Source organism: Castor canadensis, chromosome 17, assembly GCF_047511655.1.
Source record: "Castor canadensis chromosome 17, mCasCan1.hap1v2, whole genome shotgun sequence".
NCBI classification, from domain to species: domain Eukaryota; kingdom Metazoa; phylum Chordata; class Mammalia; order Rodentia; family Castoridae; genus Castor; species Castor canadensis.
In genome coordinates, this window is record NC_133402.1 from 57,385,375 (window position 1) to 57,408,108 (window position 22,734).

General features: G+C 43.5%; 1 protein-coding gene across 3 annotated transcripts in view; it reads left to right on the top strand.

Moving 5' to 3' along the window:
* Positions 1-12,971: 12,971 nt before the first annotated feature.
* The window catches only part of Pccb (propionyl-CoA carboxylase subunit beta), a 56,850-nt gene continuing 47,087 nt past the window's right edge, over positions 12,972-22,734 (top strand). The window contains exons 1-5 of one of the 3 annotated variants that reach the window (XM_020160048.2): positions 12,972-13,196; positions 15,518-15,637; positions 16,906-16,974; positions 20,277-20,333; positions 21,522-21,635. In XM_020160048.2, coding sequence (XP_020015637.1) covers positions 13,014-13,196; positions 15,518-15,637; positions 16,906-16,974; positions 20,277-20,333; positions 21,522-21,635 — 543 coding nt within the window. In that variant the 5' untranslated portion in view covers positions 12,972-13,013. Of the gene's footprint in view, positions 13,197-13,814; positions 13,834-15,517; positions 15,638-16,905; positions 16,975-20,276; positions 20,334-21,521; positions 21,636-22,734 lie in introns of those variants that run through there. The other 2 variants (XM_074059918.1, XM_074059919.1) reach the window with 2 other exon arrangements.

Consider the following 22,734-nt stretch of genomic DNA (forward strand, 5'->3'; position numbering starts at 1 on the left):
TATCACCACAGGAGACTCTCAGAACTTGTCTCCTTCCTCTCAGGGTCCTTTAATACTCAGTACGCTGGCCCCGCTCCCCATACATGTTGCCATATACACCTAAAGAAGGTGTGGAATAGGCAGCCATTGTCAACTGAAAGTTTTTAGTATCTCTTCTGTTTTGTAGAGCTGTTGCTGGAAAGTGGCTGGCTAGCCAGCTGGGGTCTTTAATAAGCTGGGCATTGTGTCCACTTGTCTTCTTCCCCATTTTCCAGTGGAATCCAGAGGTCTCTAGGAATGGTGGATGAAAGAAGCCTGATCCTTGAACCACCATGCCAAGAAAACTGCCCACCATATAGAAGAATATCTACCCTAGAATGGTACATGAATGAACAATAAGCTTCTATTATGTTAGGTTGCTGAAACTTTGGGGTTTGTTACAGTTGCTAGCATTTTTCTAAATAACACAGAGGTCATTTGGCCTTTTCTTGGCTACTCTTCATTTCAACTCCCTTCTATTTATAGGAAGTCTCTCATTTCTGGAACTCTTGGTGCCAGATGGACTAGATCTTTCTCATGCATGTGAGCATGTTACTTAGCCTCTGCTACTATGATGTTCTCAGTCAGGACTATAAATTGGAACAATATAAAGATACAAGACAATATGAAAACCTTTCACAGTGGTGGACTGGTCTGAACACTCCAGGGGTAGTGACAGCAAGGTCTGTCAATAGTTAGTCAATGTCATAACCATACTGTTCTGTGACATATTCTTTACTGTGATTTCCTGCTTCTAGATTATCTTTCTTTTAAAAAAATTTTCTCCAGTCTTCTTGATGATTTCTTCTTTCCAATAATTAATTTTCTTCTCTAGGTATCCAGAATTCCCATTTATATTCTCCTTCCCATTCACACTGGCTACTCCTCCAACACTAGAGTCAATGAGAGTATCATTTATTAAGCACTTGGCATGTACCCACTTCTTTACATACGTTATTTCACTTTAATTCAACCTTTCAACTATTCAGTAGGGTCAGTATCATTACTGCCATTTTTTAGGAGAGATTTTTTTATTGTTTCCTTCAGACCATGGTAAATGTTCCCAAATATAGAGGTACAAAATTGACAACATGGTGGGACCCTCTGATTGCCTAATAGCAAACAATTTGTCTTAATAGTTATTAGTGTGATATCTGTATGTCTTTTTTTGCATTTTAATATTTATTACCTTTATAAAATTAGGATATGTTTGTTGTACAGGGGTGATTCATTGTGACAATTCCACATAGGCTTATATTGTACATTGGTTAGATCAATATTTCTCTCCCTCAACCCCCCTCCCTGCCCCACTTAAAACAATTGCAAGATTCCTTTGTTCTATTTCATATAAGTATATGAAGTCTATCAACCATATTCCCGCACCTTAATCTCCATAGTTAACCTTCCTCCCTTCCACAAGTACCCATACACATACCATCCTATTTTACAGTCCTGTCTTTTGTTATTAATACCTAAGTTGATGACCAAAGGGGTTTCTCTATGTATCCCTGCTGTGAGTGTACTTTGGTCCATTCAACCCCTTCTATTACTCTCCCTTACCCCTTTTCCTCCCACCCCCAATTTTTGAACAGCTTTCAATACATATCCTTATGTCCTCTACCTTCACAGATGTTTTATGATAGTACTGATGCTCATTTTCTTTTCCTTTCTCTCCTTCCCCGAGTTCCACAGAGTTGTGCTATTACAAACATGTTCTGTGTATGTGTTTGTATAGCATCATTTCATTTTAGTGTGTATGTTTAACTTCTGAATCTATCTTCCATGTATGAGAGAAAACATCTGGCCTGTTTTTCTGAACCTGGCTTACTTCACTTAACAAGATGTCCTCCTATTGCATCCATTCACCTTCAAACCACATGATGTCATCATTATTTCCATTTTACAAATGGGAAAAATGCACCTCAAAGAGATTTACTGATGTGCCCAATCACACTGCTTGTCAGTGTCACCTGGACTTTAGTTTTAATGGCACCAAAGCATGTTCTCCATTGTATCAGAAAACCCTTCACTAACTCACAGTGACTGCAGTGCTTGTTTCTAGGGCCCTTTCTGGCCTGTGACTGACTTTGGAAGTCAGGAATGTATAAATATTTACTTAACCCTTACCTACATATAAAAAGGGTGGTAAGGAAAGTTCTGTTGTTGCATTTGTTTTCCAATCCCTCAGCAGAATGTGGTTTTCTTTTCACTTTTTCTTTCCTTCCCCCTGTCTTCTCTGACTCTTTTTTTTCCAGCAGTACTTGGATTGAACTGAGGGCTTTGTGCTGGTTAGGTGGGCACTCTACCATTTGAGCCATGCCCCAACCTTTTTTGCTTTGGTTATTTTTAAGATGGGGTCTTGAATTTTTTCTCAGGTTAGTCATCCTTCTATTTATGCTTCACGCATAGCTGGGATGACCAGCATGCACCACTGTGCCTAGCTATTTGTAGAGATGGGGTTTCACAAACTCTTTGCCTGGGCCTCAAATTGTGATCCTCCAGATCTCTGCCTCCCAAGTAGCTAGTATTACAGATATGAGCCTCCACACCTGACTTTCCTTTTTCTTTCTTTCTTTCTTCTCTCTCTCTCCCTTCCCCCTCTCCTTCCTTTCCTCCCTCCCTTTCTTTTTTTCAACAACAAACCATGCACAGTATCACATGGGAAAGTGATGACTTCATTTCTCTTGCTGATGACCCTTGGAGTGTACTGCCAACTAAGAATGCTTCTTTTCAACCTTACTTCTTTTGCTCATTAGCTCAGGGTCACACTTGCACCAATCATAAGGCTGAAATTTTGGAAGAGTTGGATGGGATGAACATTCTAATGAAAAGAAATTCTCTTTATTACTTTTGATGCTCCCCAGTGAATACATCTCAAATGTCAACAACTCAGGAAACTAGATAGGTTTTCCATGTTTCATGGGAAAGAAATTGCCTCATGATGTAGCCAAGGTTCAGGTAATTATGTCTTCACACAGAAACTGGAGTAAGAAGAGGGGCAGTCTATTCAGTGACTGAATACCTTCCATGGAACAGGAACTGCTGGGTACTGGATACACAGAAAAATGACAGGACCCGTACTCTAAGTATTTAATTCTGTGGGAGTCATTTATGAATAGCTGTTTTTCCAGTTTCTAGACATTCACCTTAATTGCTTTCTAACAGTGTAATTCACACCAAAAGTTGAAAATCACCCATTATAATAGAAATAATTGTGAAATTAGCATATTTCATATAACCTTTTGGAAATGCAGCAGGAATCATAAAAGAAAAGGAAGTTAAGAAACATTTCTTAAACAACTACCATGACTCCTGGCTTAACATTTTTCAAGTGGCTGGAAAAGGAATGGGAAGAAGGAAGATGAGGAAATCAGAAAGAATATTTCTTATATCATGGCTACATTTAAGGTTAAGTGAACAAAGTGTCAGTCTTCAGAAATGGAGAGCATCATTAAGTCTCTTTTACGGCGGGGGGAGGGGTGTAATACTGGGGTCTGAACTCAGCCTCATGCTTGCTAAGGCAGTTGATCTACCACTTGAGTCACTCCACCAGTTCTAAAGTCTGGGGTTTTGTTTGTTTTTGTTTCTTTGTATACACATTTATTTGATACTGAAAATTAGGCTTTTTATGACAACCCAAATATTTGAAAATGAGAATATAGCTACCTAATCATTATACTCTAGCCAAACTACCCCCATGGTCTCCTCACATCCGTTCAGGTTGTATTTCATTTCACAGACTCCTAAAGTCTGTTTTGACTGAAATAGGAAAGACTGGATGGAACTGTTAACTTGTGAGTCACAATCTTTTGTGTATCTCCCACCATTCCAGCCAGGCATGTCTAGTACATTACAGTTCTGAAGATATATACCCCAAGCCCCATTACCAGGTATAAATCCAAACAGAATTGGCGTGTACTGTGGGTGAGAAGAGTAAGGTCATTAGCCAAATCCAAAGTCATTTTAATGCAAAATATCAAGCAGGGAGTCATGGAACTAGGGACAAACTATGGGAACAAACAAACAAACACACACACACACACACACACACAAATGCAGAATTTTGTGGAATGGAAGGTGTTATAAGGAACCAAAGCCATTAGGAAAGGCAAGAAGGTGAAGAGAGTGTTCTTGGAGAAAGTTAAGGATATCTAGTGGGCCTGGGCAGAAGGCCTGAACTGGGTAGAGACTAAGGCTCATGTATGTAGACAGGGCAGTCTTGTGCTTCACAAGGCAGATCAAGATAGGAGACTGAGAATCAGAAGTAGAGAAGGGACAGGTTGCTAAGCATAAGCCTGGGAAAAGAAGAAGCTAAGAAGTAGTGTCGTTGGGTTTGGGTCACTGGGACCCAGGAGCCAGAAAGTTCTTGGTCTTACTGGAGAAAGAATTCAAGGATGAACACACAGGAGACTTAAGCAGGAGCTGTTTTATTAACGCAATGCAAAGCAAAAGCAGAGCATAGAGTACACTCTCCAAATAGGAGAGCGAGCAGGCTCAAGAAGGGGCTGTGCTGGGGGCCCCAAGACCTCAGCTTTTACTGGGGCCTGTGGACATCAGTGTGTCAGAACTAGGAAACTAGGCTAACTTGTTGTTAAGTGGGTTATGTATCATCAACTCTTCCCATATGTTGAGTGGGGTTGTTCTTACCCTTGCATGGTCAGATTGGGGCTCTCATTTTCCATGGGCTGTGTGGGTTTTAGGCCAGCAAGACCCTGCTGTATGCCATTCTGTTAAAGCCAGCAGTCCAGGATGTGATTCCTTATCAGCATCCAAGTTATCATTCTCAGCCATCAGGTTTCCTAACTCTACCTAATCCCTTTATCAGTAGGAAGATAGGGAACTAGTTAGGGAAGGCAAGAGAGACTTGAATGTTTAGGGGAGGAGGGGTTAGGACAGCATGGTCAGTGGCACCAGAGCAACATAAATGATTCTAACTAGAACAAAGATTCCCAAGTGAAGTTTGGTGACCAGATACTTAGCACTTGCTGCAACTTAGGTAACCAGAGAAAGTGTAAAGCTCTTCTACATTGTGTTGGTGGAGGGAATCAAGTGGTAGAGCACTTGCCTAGCAAGCCTGAGGCCTTGGGTTCCCTCCTTCTCCCTCCCAAAAAAAGCTGTCTTACATAGATAGTACTGTGAAAAGGTAGAACTTGATAAAAGCTATAAAAGAGGAACTTGAAGCAGATGGGAGTTTGGAGGAAGACGAGATGCTTACAACTGGGAAATCATGGAAATGCTTTGTGGCTTGCTTTTGGAAGTGAAATCACTGGGTATGGAGGAACAGCAAGAATCTGCAGTAATCTGCAGTGGTTGACTGTCCAAATCTTAAGTCCTGGTACCTGTGAATGTGACCTTATTTGGAAACAGGATCTTTGCAGATGTAACTAAGTTAAAGTTCTTTAATCGAGGTTCATCTTGGATTTAGGATGGGCCCTAAATTCAGTGACTGGTATCTGAATAAGAAAAAAGAGAAGGAGGGCTGAGAATGTAGCTCAGGGGTAAAGTGCTTGCCTAAACAATCCCCAGCATGGGAAGTATAGGGAAGAAGGCCATGAGAAGATGGAGACTGTTAACGGTATGCTGCCACAAAACAAGGAACTTCAGAGCTACAAGGAGATAGAAGAGGCAAGAAAGGATTCTCCCCTAGAGCCTTTGGAGGGAGCCTGGCCCTGCAAACACTTTCATTTCAGATTCCTAGTTTCCAGAACTGTGAAATAAATTTCTGTTATATTACCACTAATTTCATGGTGATATGTTTTAGCAGTCCTAAGAGACTAAAATACTTACTTTGGTTTTTGTGACTTCTTCAGCATTTGTGGTCAATGGTGAGCAGAATCAGAGTGACCCAAAAGAAAGGGCAACCCAGGGCTGTGCCTCAGCACAGTGATCTAGATGGAAAATCAAGGTTTTGAGAATGGCCAGAATGCTAGGGAAAGCAGAGTTTAAAAACAGACGGGACTAAAAGGTTATGTTGAGGAATAGGCCAGGTCAATATGAAGGTATGTAAAGAAAGAGATGGCGATGCCAGGAGCCAGTGGCTCATGCCTGTAATCCTAGCTACTCGGGACAGAAATCAGGAGGATCACAGCCTGAAGCCACCGTAGGCAAAAAGTTTGAGAGACCCTATCACAAAAAACCCTATCACAAAATTGGGCTGGTGGTGTGGCTCAAGATGAAGGCCCTGAGTTCAAGCCCCAGTACCACAAAAAAGAAAGAAAGAAAGAAAAAGGTGGCAAGCTTCTGGTAGTGTGACAAGGCTCAGTGATTACAATGCCCAGTATGTAGGTAAAGCCGCTTCATGTTGAGGAGGCTGGAGAATTCTGAGGCCAGAGAGTCACAAGGATTCCAGTGTGAAAGCTGATGGAATCTCTGAGGATGGTGGGGGATGGCATGGAAGGAGAAAAATGAGCCTGATGTGGAAACACAGGAGAAGGGGGAGAAGTATGTGTTGTGGAGGTCAGGGAAATGCTGGAAGAGTGGTACCAACACCTGGCAAAAACTTAGAAGGAATAGCAGTTCAGCAAGAGTAGAAGAATGTTTTAGAAGTTACTCTGGAGAAAGAGACAGACCAACTCTGCTCATTTCCCTCAGAAGCCAAGGACTCAGAAAAGATGAAGATTTCTCAACAAATCCTTGAAAAACGTGTGTGGTCTGGGGAAAGCCAGATTTTGGGTCTTAGTAACAATTTAAACTGAATTTATGCCAGAGCTTTTGAGGCCCTATCTCAGTAGTCAAGAAAACACAGTTCAGAAAGAAAAACGTGCATTTAAAACACTTCTGTTTTTCTTCTGTTAAAAAAGCTAAAACAATTGAGGCACTGATGGCTCATGTCTGTAATCCTAGCTACCTGAGAGGGAGAATTGGGAAGATCAAGCTTTGAGGCCAGCGGTGGTGGAGGTGTGGGTTTCTTGAGACCCCCCATCTCCAAAATGGACGGGAGGTGTAGCTCAAGTGGTAGAGGTGCTTCGTTTTCAGGTGTGAAGCCATGAATTCAAACTCCAGCCCCACCAAAATCCCCGTCCCAAAAAACAAAAACAACACAGGAAAAGCGCATTGTTAATAGATGACAAAAATCTTAACTCTTTATTCCTAAGCACTCAAAACTCTCTTGGGGAGAAGACACCTGGACTGCATTGAGTGTAACTGAATGAGAGCACCAGCTGTTGCTCCAGAATACACCATGAATTTGTGCTGAGGCCACACCTTCCTCAGGCTGCTCTTAGCTGAATGAGAGCAGTAATGCCTTGGATCCAGGAACCCTCATCAGCCTTGCTGATCTTTCCTTAAAACTACACAGGAGCTGTGGCTCACTCCTGTAATACTAGCTACTTAGGAGGCTGAGATCAGGAGGGTCAAGGTGTGAGAGCAGCCCAGGCAAATAGTTCTCCAAAATAACCAGAGCAAAATGGACTGAAAGTGTGGCTCAAGTGATAGAGTACCTGCTTTGCAAGCATGAAGCCTTGAGTTTAAATCCCAGTCCCCCCTCCCCACACACAAAAAAACTGTACAGGAGTATAAGCAGCTCCCACCCACCTCCCTTTCCTCTCTCTTCTACTGGAGGTCACACTTGCATCTGGGGCTCTCCCAGTCTCTCTCTGCTGCCTCCATGTTCTCTCCCACAGGTGGTTCCTCTGATTGATTTCTAGCCTGCTTAGTTCCTTTCTTGGCAGCTGCTTCTCCAAAGACCAAGACTAAATATGTGCGACCTCTCCCATTTACTACTCCTTGCATCACACTCATCCTTGCTCACAGTAGTCACTGACCAAGCTGGAATAGCCAGAAAATGTTGACATGCCACCCTGTGTTATCCAGGAAGTCAGGGCAGCAGCAAGATTTGCACTCTCCTGTCCACCCTCCTTGTGGAAGGAAGTAAACAAATAACTATGAATTGCACCGCTCTCCTTCCACTCTAAGGAGTGCTTACGAAAATCTTGGATAAATAAAACTATTTAAGTAATCTACTAGCTACCATTAACAAGCATTTCACATTTGCAATGTATTATATGTTTCACGTATATCTTCACATTTAAACCTTACAAGTCTCTGAGGTAAAACTATTACTCCCATGTTACAAAAGAGGAAACTGAGGCTAAATTGTCCAAGGTTCAAGTGGTAAAGTGCCTTCCTAGCAAGCACAAGGCCCCCTAGCTACTCAGGAGGCAGAGATCAGGAGGATTTCGGTTTGAAGCCAGCCCGGGCAAATAGTTCACAAGACCCTATCTCAAAAAACCCATCACAGGAAAAGGGGGCTGGTGAAGTGGCTCAAGGTGTAGGCACTGAGTTCAAACCCCAGTACCACAAAAAAAAAAAGGTGACTGGCAGAGTAGGAACTACCCTGGTTTGACACCAGTAACTGGGATCTTTCCTTATCATAATGTTATGAGTGAGAGGTCAGAGCACAGACGGAGCAGAGGTTTCACAGACTATCCTCTCCACGTTTACAGAAAGGACTGAGGCCCTGAAGAGAATTTAAACTCTTGCGGCAAGGCTGGAGATGTGGCTTAAACCATAGAGCACCTGCTTTATAAGCATGAAGTCCTGAGTTCAAATCCTAGTCCCACCAAAAAAAAAAACTAAAACAACAAAAACACCTCTTGCTGTGCTATCCAGGAAGTCACGTGGGAGCAGGATTTGCAATCAGGTATTCTGGAATTTTCAACTTTATTGTCTCACAAAGCAAGAAAACTAAAGACAGATCAGAGTGACTGTCTCACAATGCAGAAATAACTCAAATAACACCAAAAGGGCAATTCCTGGATAGTTTGACCCTCCTTCTACCCTACCCATATCTCATTCACCCCAGGTTGAGACTTAACCTGATGTGAGAGGAATAACATTACAGATGTCTAGAACTACATATGGAATGCCCCATAGGACAGCGAGGAGGAAAAAGGGGATGAGGGGAGCTGTGGTTTGAATATGATTTGTCTCCCCACACTCATACAGGACTTTAATCCCCAAAGTCATATGTTAATAATATTAAGAGGGTAGAAACTTAATTTGATTATGGTGTTTAGAGGTTGGGCCTTTGGAAACTGATTAGGTAAAATCATTAGGGTGGAGCCTCCATGATTGAATTATGGTGACTTTCTAGGGAGAGGGAGAGAGACCATGCACAGATATACATTTTTCTCTTGCTATGATATGATACAGTCAATGGGCGTCCTCACAAGAAACTGCACCATGCTGTTTACACTTCCAGCCTTTAAAACTGTGAACCTTTATGCAGCCATGAAGAAGAACGAAATGTTATCATTTGCTGGTAAATGGATGGAATTGGACAACATCATTCTGAGTGAGGTTAGCCTGGCCCAAAAGACCAAAAATCGTATGTTCTCCCTCATATGCGGACATTAGATCAAGGGCAAACACAACAAGGGGATTGGACTTTGAGCACATGATAAAAGGGAGAGCACACAAGGGAGGGGTGAGGATAGGTAAGACACCTAAAAAATTAGCATTTGTTGCCCTTACCGCAGAGAAACTAAAGCAGATACCTTAAAAGCAACTGAGACCAACAGGAAAAGGGGACCAGGAACTAGAGAAAAGGTGAGATCAAAAAGAATTAACCTAGAAGGTAACACGCACAGGAAATTAATGTGAGTCAATGCCCTGTATAGCTATCCTTATCTCAACCAGCAAAAACCCTTGTTCCTTCCTATTATTGCTTATACTCTCTCTACAACAAAATTACAAATAAGGGCAAAATAGCTTCTGCTGGGTATTGAGGGGGTAGGGGGAGAGGGAGGGGGTGGAGTGGGTGGTAAGGGAGGGGGTGGGGGCAGGGGGGAGAAATGACCCAAGCCTTGTATGCACATATGAATAATAAAATTAAAAAAAAACTAAAAAAAAAAAACTGTGAACCAAAGTAAAGTTCTTTATAAAATATATGCCTTGGGCATTTCATTATAGTAATGTAAAACAGACTAATGCAAGGAGAAAGAGGCAGGGGAGGGAGTGAGGACTAGCTAGCGGGAACAGTTAGGTTCAGTAAGGCCTCCTGTGTTGACTTTGACTAAGCACTGGTTAAATTTAAGAGAAATTCCTTGCTCCCTTAACCTGAGCCCAGAAAGGGGGAGGATCAGGATAGACTCTCTGGAGAATATAATGCCTGAGCAGAGTCTGAAAGCATGTATAGGAAAGAGTAGATGAAAATATTCAGACCCAGGTGCAAATGCCTATTTGTATTTTTGGTGGTTCTGAGGGTTTGAACTCAGGGCCTCATGCTTGCTTGGCTGGCTCTCTACCACGAACCACTCCACTGGACCTTTATTGCTTTGTTTATTAGGGTCTCACCTTATGCTCTGAGTCTGGATCACAATTCTTCCATTTATGCTTCCCTTGTAGCTGGGATGATGGGTACTTGCTACACACTCAGATTTTATTGCTTGAGATGGGGCCTTGTGAACTTTTTTTTTCCTCAGGCTGGCCTCAAATTAGAATCCTCCCAATCTCTGCCTCCTGAGTAGCTAGGATTACAGACTTGAGCTACAATGCCTGGCCTTGAGAACTAAGCAAACAGTGGTGTGGGATGTACGTCAGGAGACAATCTACAAAGAACTGTAGGACAAGGGAATCTTACTGCCCCAGCCCAAAAGTCCTAATTCTGGACAAGGCAAAAATCTTCATAATCTAATTCTATCATCCTTTTCCCAGTCTTATTTCCCCCCAAAGCTGAGGGCAAACCGAGTCTGGCTATTTGTGTCAGGTTTTTGTTCACACCATTCCTGTTCCCTGGCATGAAGTTACATTCTCATAGATACTCTCCTGGTCACTCTTGGCATTTCTCAGATTTTCCCATTCTCTCTCAAGACCAACCTTTTGCCTGCCTCTCTCAGTTTAGTGAGGGACCCAACTGCAGGGCCAACAGCATCTACCATAGAGCCAGACAGAGGTAGATGGGCTTCGTCTAGCCAGGTGACTTCAGGCCTTGAACGCTCCCTCCTTTTATCTAGAACAATTCCTACTGCAGGAAATTCTGATACTCAGTTCTTGGCATATAGGTACTCAAAAAACGTTTGTTTAAAATGAATTCATTGACATTAAAGTCTCAGGACAGAATCTAATTTATTAAAGCCCTGGCTGTGAGCTGATCTTGGAAGGGTTAATGATCAACTTCAGCAGTTTTCTGTGGCTAAGAATGAGAAATCTGCACCTTGTACTTTGCCTTGAAGACCTGCCTGTTAGCTGGGCAAACAAACTCTCAACCAGCTCAGTTTCAAACCCCTAGATAAGTGGTTCTTAAATTTTAGCAAGCATCAGAATGAATTAAAGATCATCTGCTAAACAGAATCACTGACCCCACCCCTAGTTTCTGACTCAGTAGAACTGGGGTGGAGTTTGAGCATCCTGGGTGATTCTCTTCTTGACCATACTTTGGCCAGGCTCTATTGAGCTCTCTTTTGAATTGGCTTGACTTTGGGTCCCTTGTTGAATTGTTTTAGCAAGATTCCTGCTAAGTCAGTTCAGCCAGAATCCTCCATCCTTGATACCTGATTACCCTCCATATCCCATTAGGTTCTGCATCCTGCACCATCTCCCAGGTGCTGTCTGAGCACCATGGCTTGCCTTCAGCAAGACTCGTTAGATATTCACAATAGCCAAGTTATGGAACAGCCAAGATGCCCCACCACTGACAAATGGATTAAGAAAATGTCGTATCTATACACAATGGAATTTTATGCAGCCATGAAGAAGAGCGAAATGTTATCATTTTCTGGTAAATGGATGGAATTGGAGAACATCATTCTGAGTGAGGTTAGCCTGGCCCAAAAGACCAAAAATCGTATGTTCTCCCTCATATGTGGACATTAGATCAAGGGCAAACACAACAAGGGGATTGGACTTTGAGCACATGATAAAAGCGAGAGCACACAAGGGAGGGGTGAGGATAGGTAAGACACCTAAAAAATTAGCTAGCATTTGTTGCCCTCAATGCAGAGAAACTAAAGCAGATACCTTAAAAGCAACTGAGGCCAATGGGAAAAGGGGACCAGGAACTAGAGAAAAGGTTAGGTCAAAAAGAATTAACCTAGAAGATAACACACACGCACAGGAAATTAATGTGAGTCAACTCCCTGTATAGCTATCCTTATCTCAACCAGCAAAAACCCTTGTTCTTTCCTATTATTGCTTATACTCTCTCTTCAACACAATTAGAGATAAGGGCAAAATAATTTCTGCCAGGTAGTGAGGGGGTGGAGGGGAGGGGGGAAGGGGGATAAAGGAGGGGGTGGGGGGAAGGGAGGAGAAATGACCCAAACATTGTATGCACATATGAATATAATAAAAATTAAAAAGACTGTTGTTAGATAAATTTAGTCAGATTTCCCCTTGCTCCTGATGTTCCCTCTTAGTGATTTTCCATCCACTGACAAGCCCCCCTCCTTGTCTGGAATTCTCAATCTCTCTCCTCTAGTTGAAAACCCTATTGCAGTGATCCTTACACTACCAAAGGGTCCTGAACAAAGCTTTGCTTTATCATCCTCTAACAAGTGCCATGAATAATCTTTCTTTAACGGAAACCCAATCACTAGAGCTAAGGGTCCTGAGTGCAATCCCTGGCACACAGGTGCCTCTGAGTTTCAATCCTGGCTCTACCACATCTTCAGTCATGGCTCCACATTAAACCATTCCACCTTTGTGCTTCACTTCATCTGTGAAATCAAGATATAAAGTACTGGTTAGGGCAAAGAGCAACATTTAGCACAGCGTACAGTAAATGCTCGTAAACTTTACTACCTACTCATTTCCTGCAGGGAGACAACAAAGCTACGGTGGCGAGCATAGATGGCTCACGCCTGGAATCCTAGCATCTCTGGAGGAAGAGATCAGGAGGTTGGCAGTTCGAGATCAGCCCTGGCAAGAAGCCTGGAGCTCAGGCCACCTGCTTCCCGCGTGCCGCCCACGCTGCGCAGGCGCACACCTCGCGGTACACACGCTTTACGCAGGAGCGTGCTTCAGTGCGCCGGTTGGGGCACGCCCGCCGAGCAAAGATGGCGGCGGCAGTGCGGCTGGTGGCGGGCGGAGCAGGGCTCGGCGTTCGAGCTGGTGGCTTCCGCAGCACGGTCCGCAGCCTCAGTAGCCAGCCGGTCTCTGTCAGCGAGCGCATCGAGCACAAACGCCGCACCGCCCTGCTGGGAGGAGGCCAGCGCCGCATCGAGGCGCAGCATCAGCGAGTAAGTCCTGGGGGTGAGGGGGTTGAACGGGCTCCGCCCCCCCCCCCGGTGACCTATCACAGCGCTCCTGGCTCCCGGCGCCTGAGGCCTCCCAGCCAATCAGCGCCTTGCCTGGAGGGGCGCGGCGAGAACGCGCACCTGGAGGACCTGTGGCTTCTGGGATGGGAGGCCAAGCGCCTTGTCACGGGGCCCCTTGCCTTGCGACTGAAGGCGGCCCTCCTGGGCCATCGCGCTACACAGCTATCTCTAAGGAATTAATTTATCTTAAACAGGAGATCTAATTAAAGAATGAAGAGAATAGTCTAAAAAAGAGACTTTTTAAAAAGGTGTTTCAGAAAGAGTGGTGAATAAAAGAAAAGGAAGAGTGGGGACGGTTCTTTCCCCAGGATGGAAAACGGGAACTGAGGCGTGTGGTGGGGGAGTAACTTGGTCAAACTCGCTTGACCTTGTGGGTTGGCAGCAGCAGCAGGCCAGGTCAGCCTCCTGAGCTTGCGAGCAGGTGGCCATTCTGGGAGTCCACAGCCAAGGTCCTCGCGGCCTCGCCTCTGTGGGCCGTGGGCAGCAGAAGAAACGGAGGCTGAGCGAGAGGCGACCCCCGACCTGAAACCAGGCTTGTTCCTCGCTGCCTCCCTGAGCGGTGGGCGAGTCGAGGGGCCTGAGGGGCCGGCTGAGTTCCGTGGCCGCAGGGAGGGAGAGCCCCCCGGGGAACGGCACCCAGCGTTACCCCGGTGTTGGGGAGTGACTGGGCAGGGCCGGGCGCCTCTGGCCTTTTGGCGGCCCTTGCTGAATTGCCAGTCACGTGTTGGTTCAGATGTCTCAGGTTCACATTTGATAAAGGCCGGAGGGTAACTTTCTTTTGGACACTTGGAAGTGAACTGCAATTTTGGTTGATTTGTGGTACCCGGAATGCTTTTCCTCCCTCCCCTGGGGCCGCTCTGAGGGATGGGGACCATTAGATTATCTTCTGGAAGGGCCTTTCACGTTTTGCTTTGGCCTGTTGCTCAATTCCTTCTGGAAACATTGGCACATCCCTTCCCAGGCCTATCCTGGTGGATTTCCATGCAGTCTCCAGAGTTGATTTTCTTTTGCCAAAGCTGATTTAGTCAGGGGACAAACTTCTACCCCTTTAAAACAATTTTTTGGACAATTTCCATAGGACAGATTTCTTAGAAGTAGATTTAGTGCGTCAGAGTATAAATACTCAAAAACCTCTGTATATATACTGTATATATATATATATATATATATACATATATATATATATATATATATATTGCTTTGGGGAAATTACTTTCCCCCAAACTTACTCTGCTTTACACAGCAGTGTATTGGATTGCCTGATGTTTTTAACATAACCTCTCTGGCTTTGGCTACTTGTCTAAGGGGGGGGAAATAACCACTTTGAGGGTTTTTTGTTTTGTTTTGTTTTGGTGGGAGAGGCACAGTGGGCCAGGGTTGAGGTTTGGCTAGGGTTGAGGTTGTGGTTGTCCAAGTAGTGGAGGTTCTTGGTAGATTGAAGACTCTAATCTTAGGTCTAAGAACCTTCCTTCCTTCCTTCCTTCCCTCTTTCCTTCCTTCCTTCCTTCCTTCCTTCCTCCCTCCCTCCCTCCCTCCCTCCCTCCTGCCCTCCCTCTTTCCCTCTCCTCTCCCTCTCTCCCCTTTCCTCTTCTTAAACAAGCTCTTTAGCACTCTGTCCATTCCCCTTTTACTCAGTAGTTCCCTTCTGTGGGGTCTTCTCTCTTTCAGAAGTGGAGTCCCTAAGCAGGGCCCCCATTGTAGGCTAGTAAAGGGAAAAGAGAAATAGGAAGTAGTGTGCCTTGGGGTGAGAGCTGGGCGCAGGAGGGAGGGGTTGGGCCTGGCAAGGTGTACTTCTGTAGGCTTCTCTAGAAGGAGCCTGTAAACCTGAGGGTATAGCCTCAGACCCCTTATTAAGCCTGCTTTAGTTTTTCACTTTCTGCTTCTCCAGTCTTCTTTTTACAGATCCTTAGGTACTCCATTGTTTGTGTAACTCATGTTGTTCTAGGGTCAAGTTCAGTCTGAACTTACTGCCACTTCTCTCCGTCCTTTCCTCCTTTTTTCTTACTTACCTTCCACAGTTGGGTGGCTCCTGCAGTGTTTTGTCTACCTTGTTTTCCTCACTGTCTGAAACAAAGTCTGTTAATAGCATCTGTCTGCCTTGGGCAGGTGAGACAGAATGGAGAACCAGAATGAAGACTTTCGCATCAAACCTTGTTCTCCTGGCTTACCAGCCAACACCACTTACTTTGCTTGCTAACTTATTCTGTGATGACAGCACCGAGTGAATCCTTGTTGTGTTTTAGGGAAAGCTAACTGCTAGGGAGAGGATCAGTCTCCTGCTGGACCCTGGCAGCTTTGTGGAGAGCGACATGTTTGTGGAACACAGATGTGCAGACTTTGGAATGGCTGCTGATAAGAATAAGGTATCTGTTCAAATGTCTATATGAATGCCTTCCAGCTATGGCTCTCCTGCCTTCCCACTTGAGTAATGTGTCTGTACAGCTTTTCTCTCAAGTCCTCTGAGAAGTACTGCTGGGAACTTCAGGTTCTCCCTTGCCCTCACCTTTGTCTGCAGATGGAGTGTGGGTGAATTGCTTGGCCCAGTTCCCAGGACTCTGATTTGTGGGTTTAGTTCTTAACAAATTTGGGTGGAAGATCTTTTAGTCTTTTAGTCGTGGTCTGAGAACTAGGCACTAGTCCAAATGCTAACTAATTGCCTCTTTGACACCTTGTTTATGAATCTGAGGTTTTTTTTTTTTTTTTTTTTGACAGGGTCTTACTATGTAGCCCAGGCTTGCCCTGAATTTATAATCCTCCTGCCTCAGCCTTCTGAGTCCTGGGATTACAGTCATGAACCACCATGCCTGGTACCTCTGAGTTTTGAGGTCAGCAAAACCAGAGTGTTTTTCATATGAGTCTGGAGTTCTTTGGACTCAGTTTTCATCCAGTTTTCTGCACATTTACTATTTGTAACCAGATTTGTAAACTTGACTGACTCCATTTGACATTTGAGCTATCATAGGCCACACTGGTTGCTGAGCTTCCATGTAATATGTTGGATTTGCCTTTTAAAGGTTTGGGATGGTGTGTGTGTGGCCTTTTAGATGTTGCCTTTGTGGGTGTGTGTGTGTGTGTTTGTGTGTGTGTTTGTGTGTGTGTGTAAGACAGGGTCTCTCTGTATAGCCCAAGTTGGTACTGAACACAATCGTCTGGCCTCAGCCTCCTAAGTGCTGCTATTGTAGGTGTGTACCACCACACCTGGTGCCATCTTTCTTTATGACTTTCTCCTTCCCATGAGTGGCAGTGGTGGCCATAGAAGGTCTCCCTCCCCTGTAGTGCTGGGAATCAAACTTAGGGCCTTATGCGTGCTAGGCCAGTGCTTTGCCCCTGAGCCACCCTTGGCCTAGGAAGGAAGGAAAAATATAGAAGATGAGGCCTAAGACCACTGTGTCCTTCACTCCTGTTGATAGAACCATAGTCCAGTAGTCCAGTGCTTGCTGTGCAGAGCCAGGGTGGGATTCTTTTGTGTTCTTTATTCACATAAAGGAATTTGGGGTGTGGTGTGTGTGTGTGTGTGTGTGTGTGTGTGTGTGTGTGTGTGTGTTTGTCTTTAAGGTATAACTACCAAATTCATTAAAAGAGTAATTGGTTTTTTTTTTTTTTAACCTTTATTTTTCTATTTCTCTGGTAGTTTCCTGGAGACAGCGTGGTCACTGGACGGGGCCGAATCAGTGGAAGATTGGTTTATGTCTTCAGTCAGGTATTTCATAACCTTTGTAGACTGGACTTTCCTATAGGGTAGAGCCAAGAGCAAACTATGTCAAGGAAAACAATTTCAGGGAATGAAACGTTGCTTACAGTTTGAGGCAGATGAAAGATTTGCTTCATACCAATATGTCTAGACACCAACATGTCTAGAGTATTATGCTGTTTCCTTCTCAGGAAGGAAGAGTCCTCAGTCTGTTTTTGGAGGACCACAGGGCAGTGGATTCATATGACGTTGTTCCAGGAACCGGGACTTTACTCCACATGAGTGAGAGTCCTCTTGGCAGTGCTGGGTATGTGCCTGGAGGACATTCACGTCCTGGGGACTGTCCGTGGATTTAAGGGAGTGCAGCCAATGCAGCCTGGGCAAAGGGGACTTGACGCGCACATTCATAGGCCTGGGCTTTGGGCTCTCATGAAAGTGTTCAGTCACGTTCTGTCAGACTCTGTCAACACAGATACAGTTTCTTCATGCTGAAACTTTAAGAGATTGTTAGAGGTAGAATAATCCCCACTCCCCCAAATCCTAATCACTGGAACCTGTGACATAGGAACTGATGACATTAGGATAGATTGACCTGGGTTATCTAGGTGGACCTTAAAAGTGGAGGAGGGAACCAGAAGAGGTTAGAAGGAGGAGATGTTAGAACAAGGACTTGACCTGTGTTTAGCTATCTTTGAAGATGGAGGGTCAGAAGTTTGTGAGTGATGGAATGGGAATGGTTTCTAGAAGCTGGAAAGGTAAGAAAACAGATTCCCCCTGGAGCCTCTAGAGAGGAGCACAGCTCTGTCAACCTCGGTTTTAGCCCATCGAGGCCTCTGTAGGACTTTAAACCACAGAACTATTTATGAGATAATAAACTTGTTTGAAGTCCTTGAATTTGTGTAAATTTGTTGTAGCAGCAATAGAAATACAACAGAATGTTGTATACTAGTTTAGACTTAAATTGTTTTCCCCTCCACAGGTAGAAATGTGTATGTAATTCTAAATGTGTAGTTTCTTTTGCAGATCTAAAGTTATGTAGCTTGCCTAGGAACCTAGAATGATTTCTGGATTTGATATTACAATAGTTAATGCTTGGTTAATTTTAAATTTATTGTACTTCTTTGCTAATTGAATTACCTTTGAAATGTTATAAAACTATTATAAATGGGTCTGCCAAATGCTGAACTAGAAGGAATCATATTTTTTTTTCAATTAAAAAAATTTTTTTTTGGACTAGAGGCACAGATCAGGTGGTAGAGTACCTACTTTGCAAGTATGAAGCCCTGAATTCAAATCCCAGTCCCATCCCAAAAAAAAAAAAAAATATATATATATATATATATATATTTCAATATATATTGTCCAGGCTGGCCTCAAACTTGAGACAGGCTCTTTTGGCAATTTATAAGGGCTAGGAAAAAACTCATACAGAAGGATACATTGAAAAGATAGGACAAAGAACACTACTGTGTTTTCTGGACATGGGTTTTGCCTACCTACCTAAGCAGATACAGAAGTAGATAGAATAGACACTTTGGAGTAGCTCTTTGCCCCTGGGGTAAGTGGAGTGAGGTAACTGAGCTGTTTCTTGCTCATCAAGAAGCACATCATTTGGTAGGTAGAATGGGGCAGCACAGACAGGGCAAGACCAGTTCCACGCAGATGCTGTGGACTCAGGACGAGGGAAGAGAGTATTTGGGTTTGAGGAAGGCATTAGGGAAAATGGGAATTTGAAATCTGCCCTGCAAGGTAGTGAGCATGGGGAGTGATGAGCCAGCTCTTTGTTATGGTCTTACAGGTGGTGATTCTGGTGAGTTTGTTTTCCCAGGAAGTGACCTCATACCCTTGTCTGATGATTGGCTGATGGTGTGTTGTACAGGGAGGGGAAGGCAGAAGGGGCCAGCCCCAGCTCATTCAGTATACAGGCTTCTCTTAGTGTCACCTGTTTGCATTCTCACCTTTGTCTTCCTTTAGGCTGGTGATTGTGAGTTCAGATGCCTCTGGCTAAGTTTCTTTAGTGAATAAGCCCTCTTCCTCCTCTCAAGGTAATTGAGGCCCTCTGAGGTCTGCTTCTAACTCAGAGCCCCTCTGACAAGGCAATTTCTTTTGATCAAAAGGGTGCAAGCACGTATTCATTCCAGCTCAGCAGACATGTGAACACACAATGGCTGACAGTGACTTCTCCTTATTTCCCTGAAGCAGTTGTACCTGCCCCTTACCTGGGATTTGGCTAGGTCAAAGTTCACAGTCTTACTTGGTTGACTAAAAAGCTTGGGGGATGGGTTAGGGCACTCAATTTGGTGGGCAGCTTTCATGGGCAGTTGGGGCTGTACAAGAATCCAGAAGAAGAAACAGGAACTCTTTAAACAATGTGAGTCACCTAAGATGGCGACCTGAGGAATTTTAAGTGAGTGGGTGACATATACTTTGATAGAGAAGATCATTTTTCTTATACCACCACGTACTTGTTGCCTGTTTGGCCCTACACGCCTGGTCTCTGCAGGAGGGGAGGCTTCCTGGTGCCCCCTCAAGGTCAGGTGCTGGTGGTGTGCTTCCAGTTTCCCTCAGGCCCTCTGCTTTTGTCTTAATTCTCCACTGTTTTTATTTTGGCAATACTGGAGTTTGAACTCAGGGCCTTGTGCTTATTAGGTTGGTGCTGTGCTCCTTAAGCCATGTTCCCAGCTCCTTTTGCTTTAGGTTTATTTTTTGGGTAGGGTTTCATGTTTTTGTTTGGGCTGGCCTGGACCTTGATCTTCCTACCTATATGCCTCTGGAGTAGCTGGGATCATAAGTGTGCACCTCTATGCCCAATTTGTTGGTTTAGATGGGTTCTCTAACTGTTTGCTCTGGCTAGCCTTGACCCATGACCCTTCCAATCTCTACTTCCCTCATAGTTATGAGCTGGGATTGCAGTACCAGCCCACCATCTGCCCCACTGTCTTGACAACGGAGGGAGCTGTGCCATGAGGATTCTGGTTCCCCCTTTTTCCTTCCTATTTGTCAGAAAACAAATATTTCCTAGATATGGAAATGCTTGTTTGGCATCCATGGAATCTGATAATAGGCTAATCCTGCGTAAATGATTTCCTCAGAGCTAAAATGATTTTTTAGAGCAAATGCTAAGCCTTTTGCTCTTGATCATACAGAAGCTATCTTTAAGATACTTTATTCACCATTCTATGGAATAATTCATAAACCCAACTTTTTTCTATTTTATTCAACTTTTGAAGCTCCTTTAAAAATGAGTTTTCTGCTTTGTCTAGCCAAGTCACTGTATTTTACTGGTTGATTTCATTGTGTTTTCATTTTAGGATTTTACAGTTTTTGGAGGAAGTCTGTCTGGGGCACATGCCCAAAAGATCTGCAAAGTAAGTGTTTACTGTTGAAAATAAAACCCAATAATTTTATCAGTTATATGGTACGTATTGAGTATTTTGGGGATATAGTACACTGAGCTGGATACTTGGGATAGAGCAGAATTGTGCAAGATGTACTGACTCAAAGGGCTTCTTAGCATGTTTCTTTCTTTTTTGGTGGTAGTGAGGCTTGAACTCAGGGCCTCACACTTGCCAGGCATGCGCAATACCACTTGAGCCACTCTACCAGCCCTTTTTTGTGATGGGTTTTTTTCAAGATGGGGTCTCTTGAACTATTTTCCAGGGCTGGCTTTGAACTGTGATTCTCCTGATCTTTACCTCCCAGGTAGCTAAGCTTACAGGCATGAAATACCAGCACCCAGCAACATATTTCTTTGTATATTTTTGTTTCATGAATCTCTTTGACCCTGGTGAACCCTTGACTCTTACATTTTCCATGCATAAAATAAAATGTAAGATTACAAAGAACTAAAGGTATTTGAATACACATTTGTAATATACGTGATTCCATATTAATGCATTCAATAGAAGATTTAGCCATTGGTCTAATAATTGGTATATTCCAGAGTAGGCTTGAGTGAGAATATTTCAGGTTCTTTGCAACAAATTTCATGTGACATAAAAATAACTGGTTTCTATTAGTGACAAAGTCATAGGTACTTTTTCAAAAAATAGTGTGCTATGATAGTTATACATTTGTGGTACTGGGGATTGAACCCAGGTCTTCATACATACTAGACAAGAACTCTACCAAAGAGCTGCATACCCCAACACTACTGTGGTTTTTTTTTGCCTACATTCAGCTAGAGTTAGCAAAGATGTAAATTTTTTCCAATCCAAGTTTTCATAAACTCCCTGAAATTTGTTGACCACCACCCTTGGGATTCTGAGGACCCTAGGTAAAGAACTCCCGGTCTAGCAAAAGAGTACAGGTGCTAAAAGATAAAGAGCAGTACAAAGATTGCCTCATAGTATTAAAAACACCGCTACCAGACTGGGGTTATAGCTCAGTGGTAGAGCATTGCAAGACCCTGGTTTGTGTAAGACCCTGGGCTCCATCCTCAGTACTGCCCAAACCAAACTAACTCCAGACAAAACCTTGCTAGACCTAGGTGCTGTAAGGAGGATGTTTTTGATAACAAGAGTGTTTTCTCATAAGAGGTTTCTCTGTTCTCCCAGATTATGGACCAGGCTATGGTAGCTGGGGCTCCAGTGATTGGGCTGAATGACTCTGGGGGAGCTCGGATCCAAGAGGGGGTGGAGTCCTTGGCTGGCTACGCAGACATCTTCCTGGTGAGAAACCTGTTAATGGAGATTTGAAAAATATTGGGCTTAGTGGGCTTAGAGAACTAAGCCCAATAAGATCTTTTTTTTTTTTTTAAAGTACAATGCTCTTTTTAGCTTTTGGTAGAAAATATTACAGGATCATTATATAGAGTTCAAGTAGTAGTACAAAGAAAGAAATTGCTCCAAATCCCACTTTTCAGAAATACTTAGTGAATATCATATCAGTGATCTCTCTGCTTATTAATGGACTGAGAAAGAAACAAAAAGAAATAAAAGGTTTCATTTGAAATATGAAGTATATTGTGAGAGAGTAAGAGAGATTGGGATGAAGGTGAGAGAGACAGTTAAGAGCCAGTATAAGTTTTTAATTTTGAAGTCCAGTTTACCAGTTTTTTATGTGGATCATAATGTAGAAATGCTTCCTAATATGAAATAATAATTTTTTCTGATTTCTTTTTTCTTTTGGTGACATGGGTTTGAATTGAGGGCCTTACTACAGTTACTCTTACTGCTTAAGCCAGTCCACCAGACCTTTTGTGATGGGTTTTTTCAAGATAAGTCTCTCGAACTATTTGCACCAGTGCTGGCTTTGAACTGGGATCCTCCTGATCTCTGCCTCTTGAGTAGTTAGGATTATAGGCATAAGCCACTGGCACCTGGCTTATCTAATGTTTTCTTTATGGAATTTTGTAGATTTGGCTCTTTTAAGTCTGTGATCTATTTTGAGTTAATTTTGACATATGATGTGACATCGAGTCCTAAATTCATCCTTGCATAGCATTTTTTAAATTCATTTATATTGTTGGTACTGGGGCTTGAATTCAGGGCCTTGCACACCTACCACTTGCCACAGTTTATTGATGGGACTTTTCTCTCATTTGGCACTTTGTAAAACTTTTTTTTTGATCGTAAATGTCAATTTGTTTCTGGGCTCTCAATTTTTTCATTGATCTGTGTATGTATGCTTAGACTAGAACCACATTCGCTTGATTGTTATTACCTTGTAGTGGCTTTGAAGCTGCGTAAAGTCCTCCAACTTGATGGTTCTTTTTAAAAAGTTATTCTGACTACTCTGGGTCCTTTGTGTTCCCATATGAATTTTTGG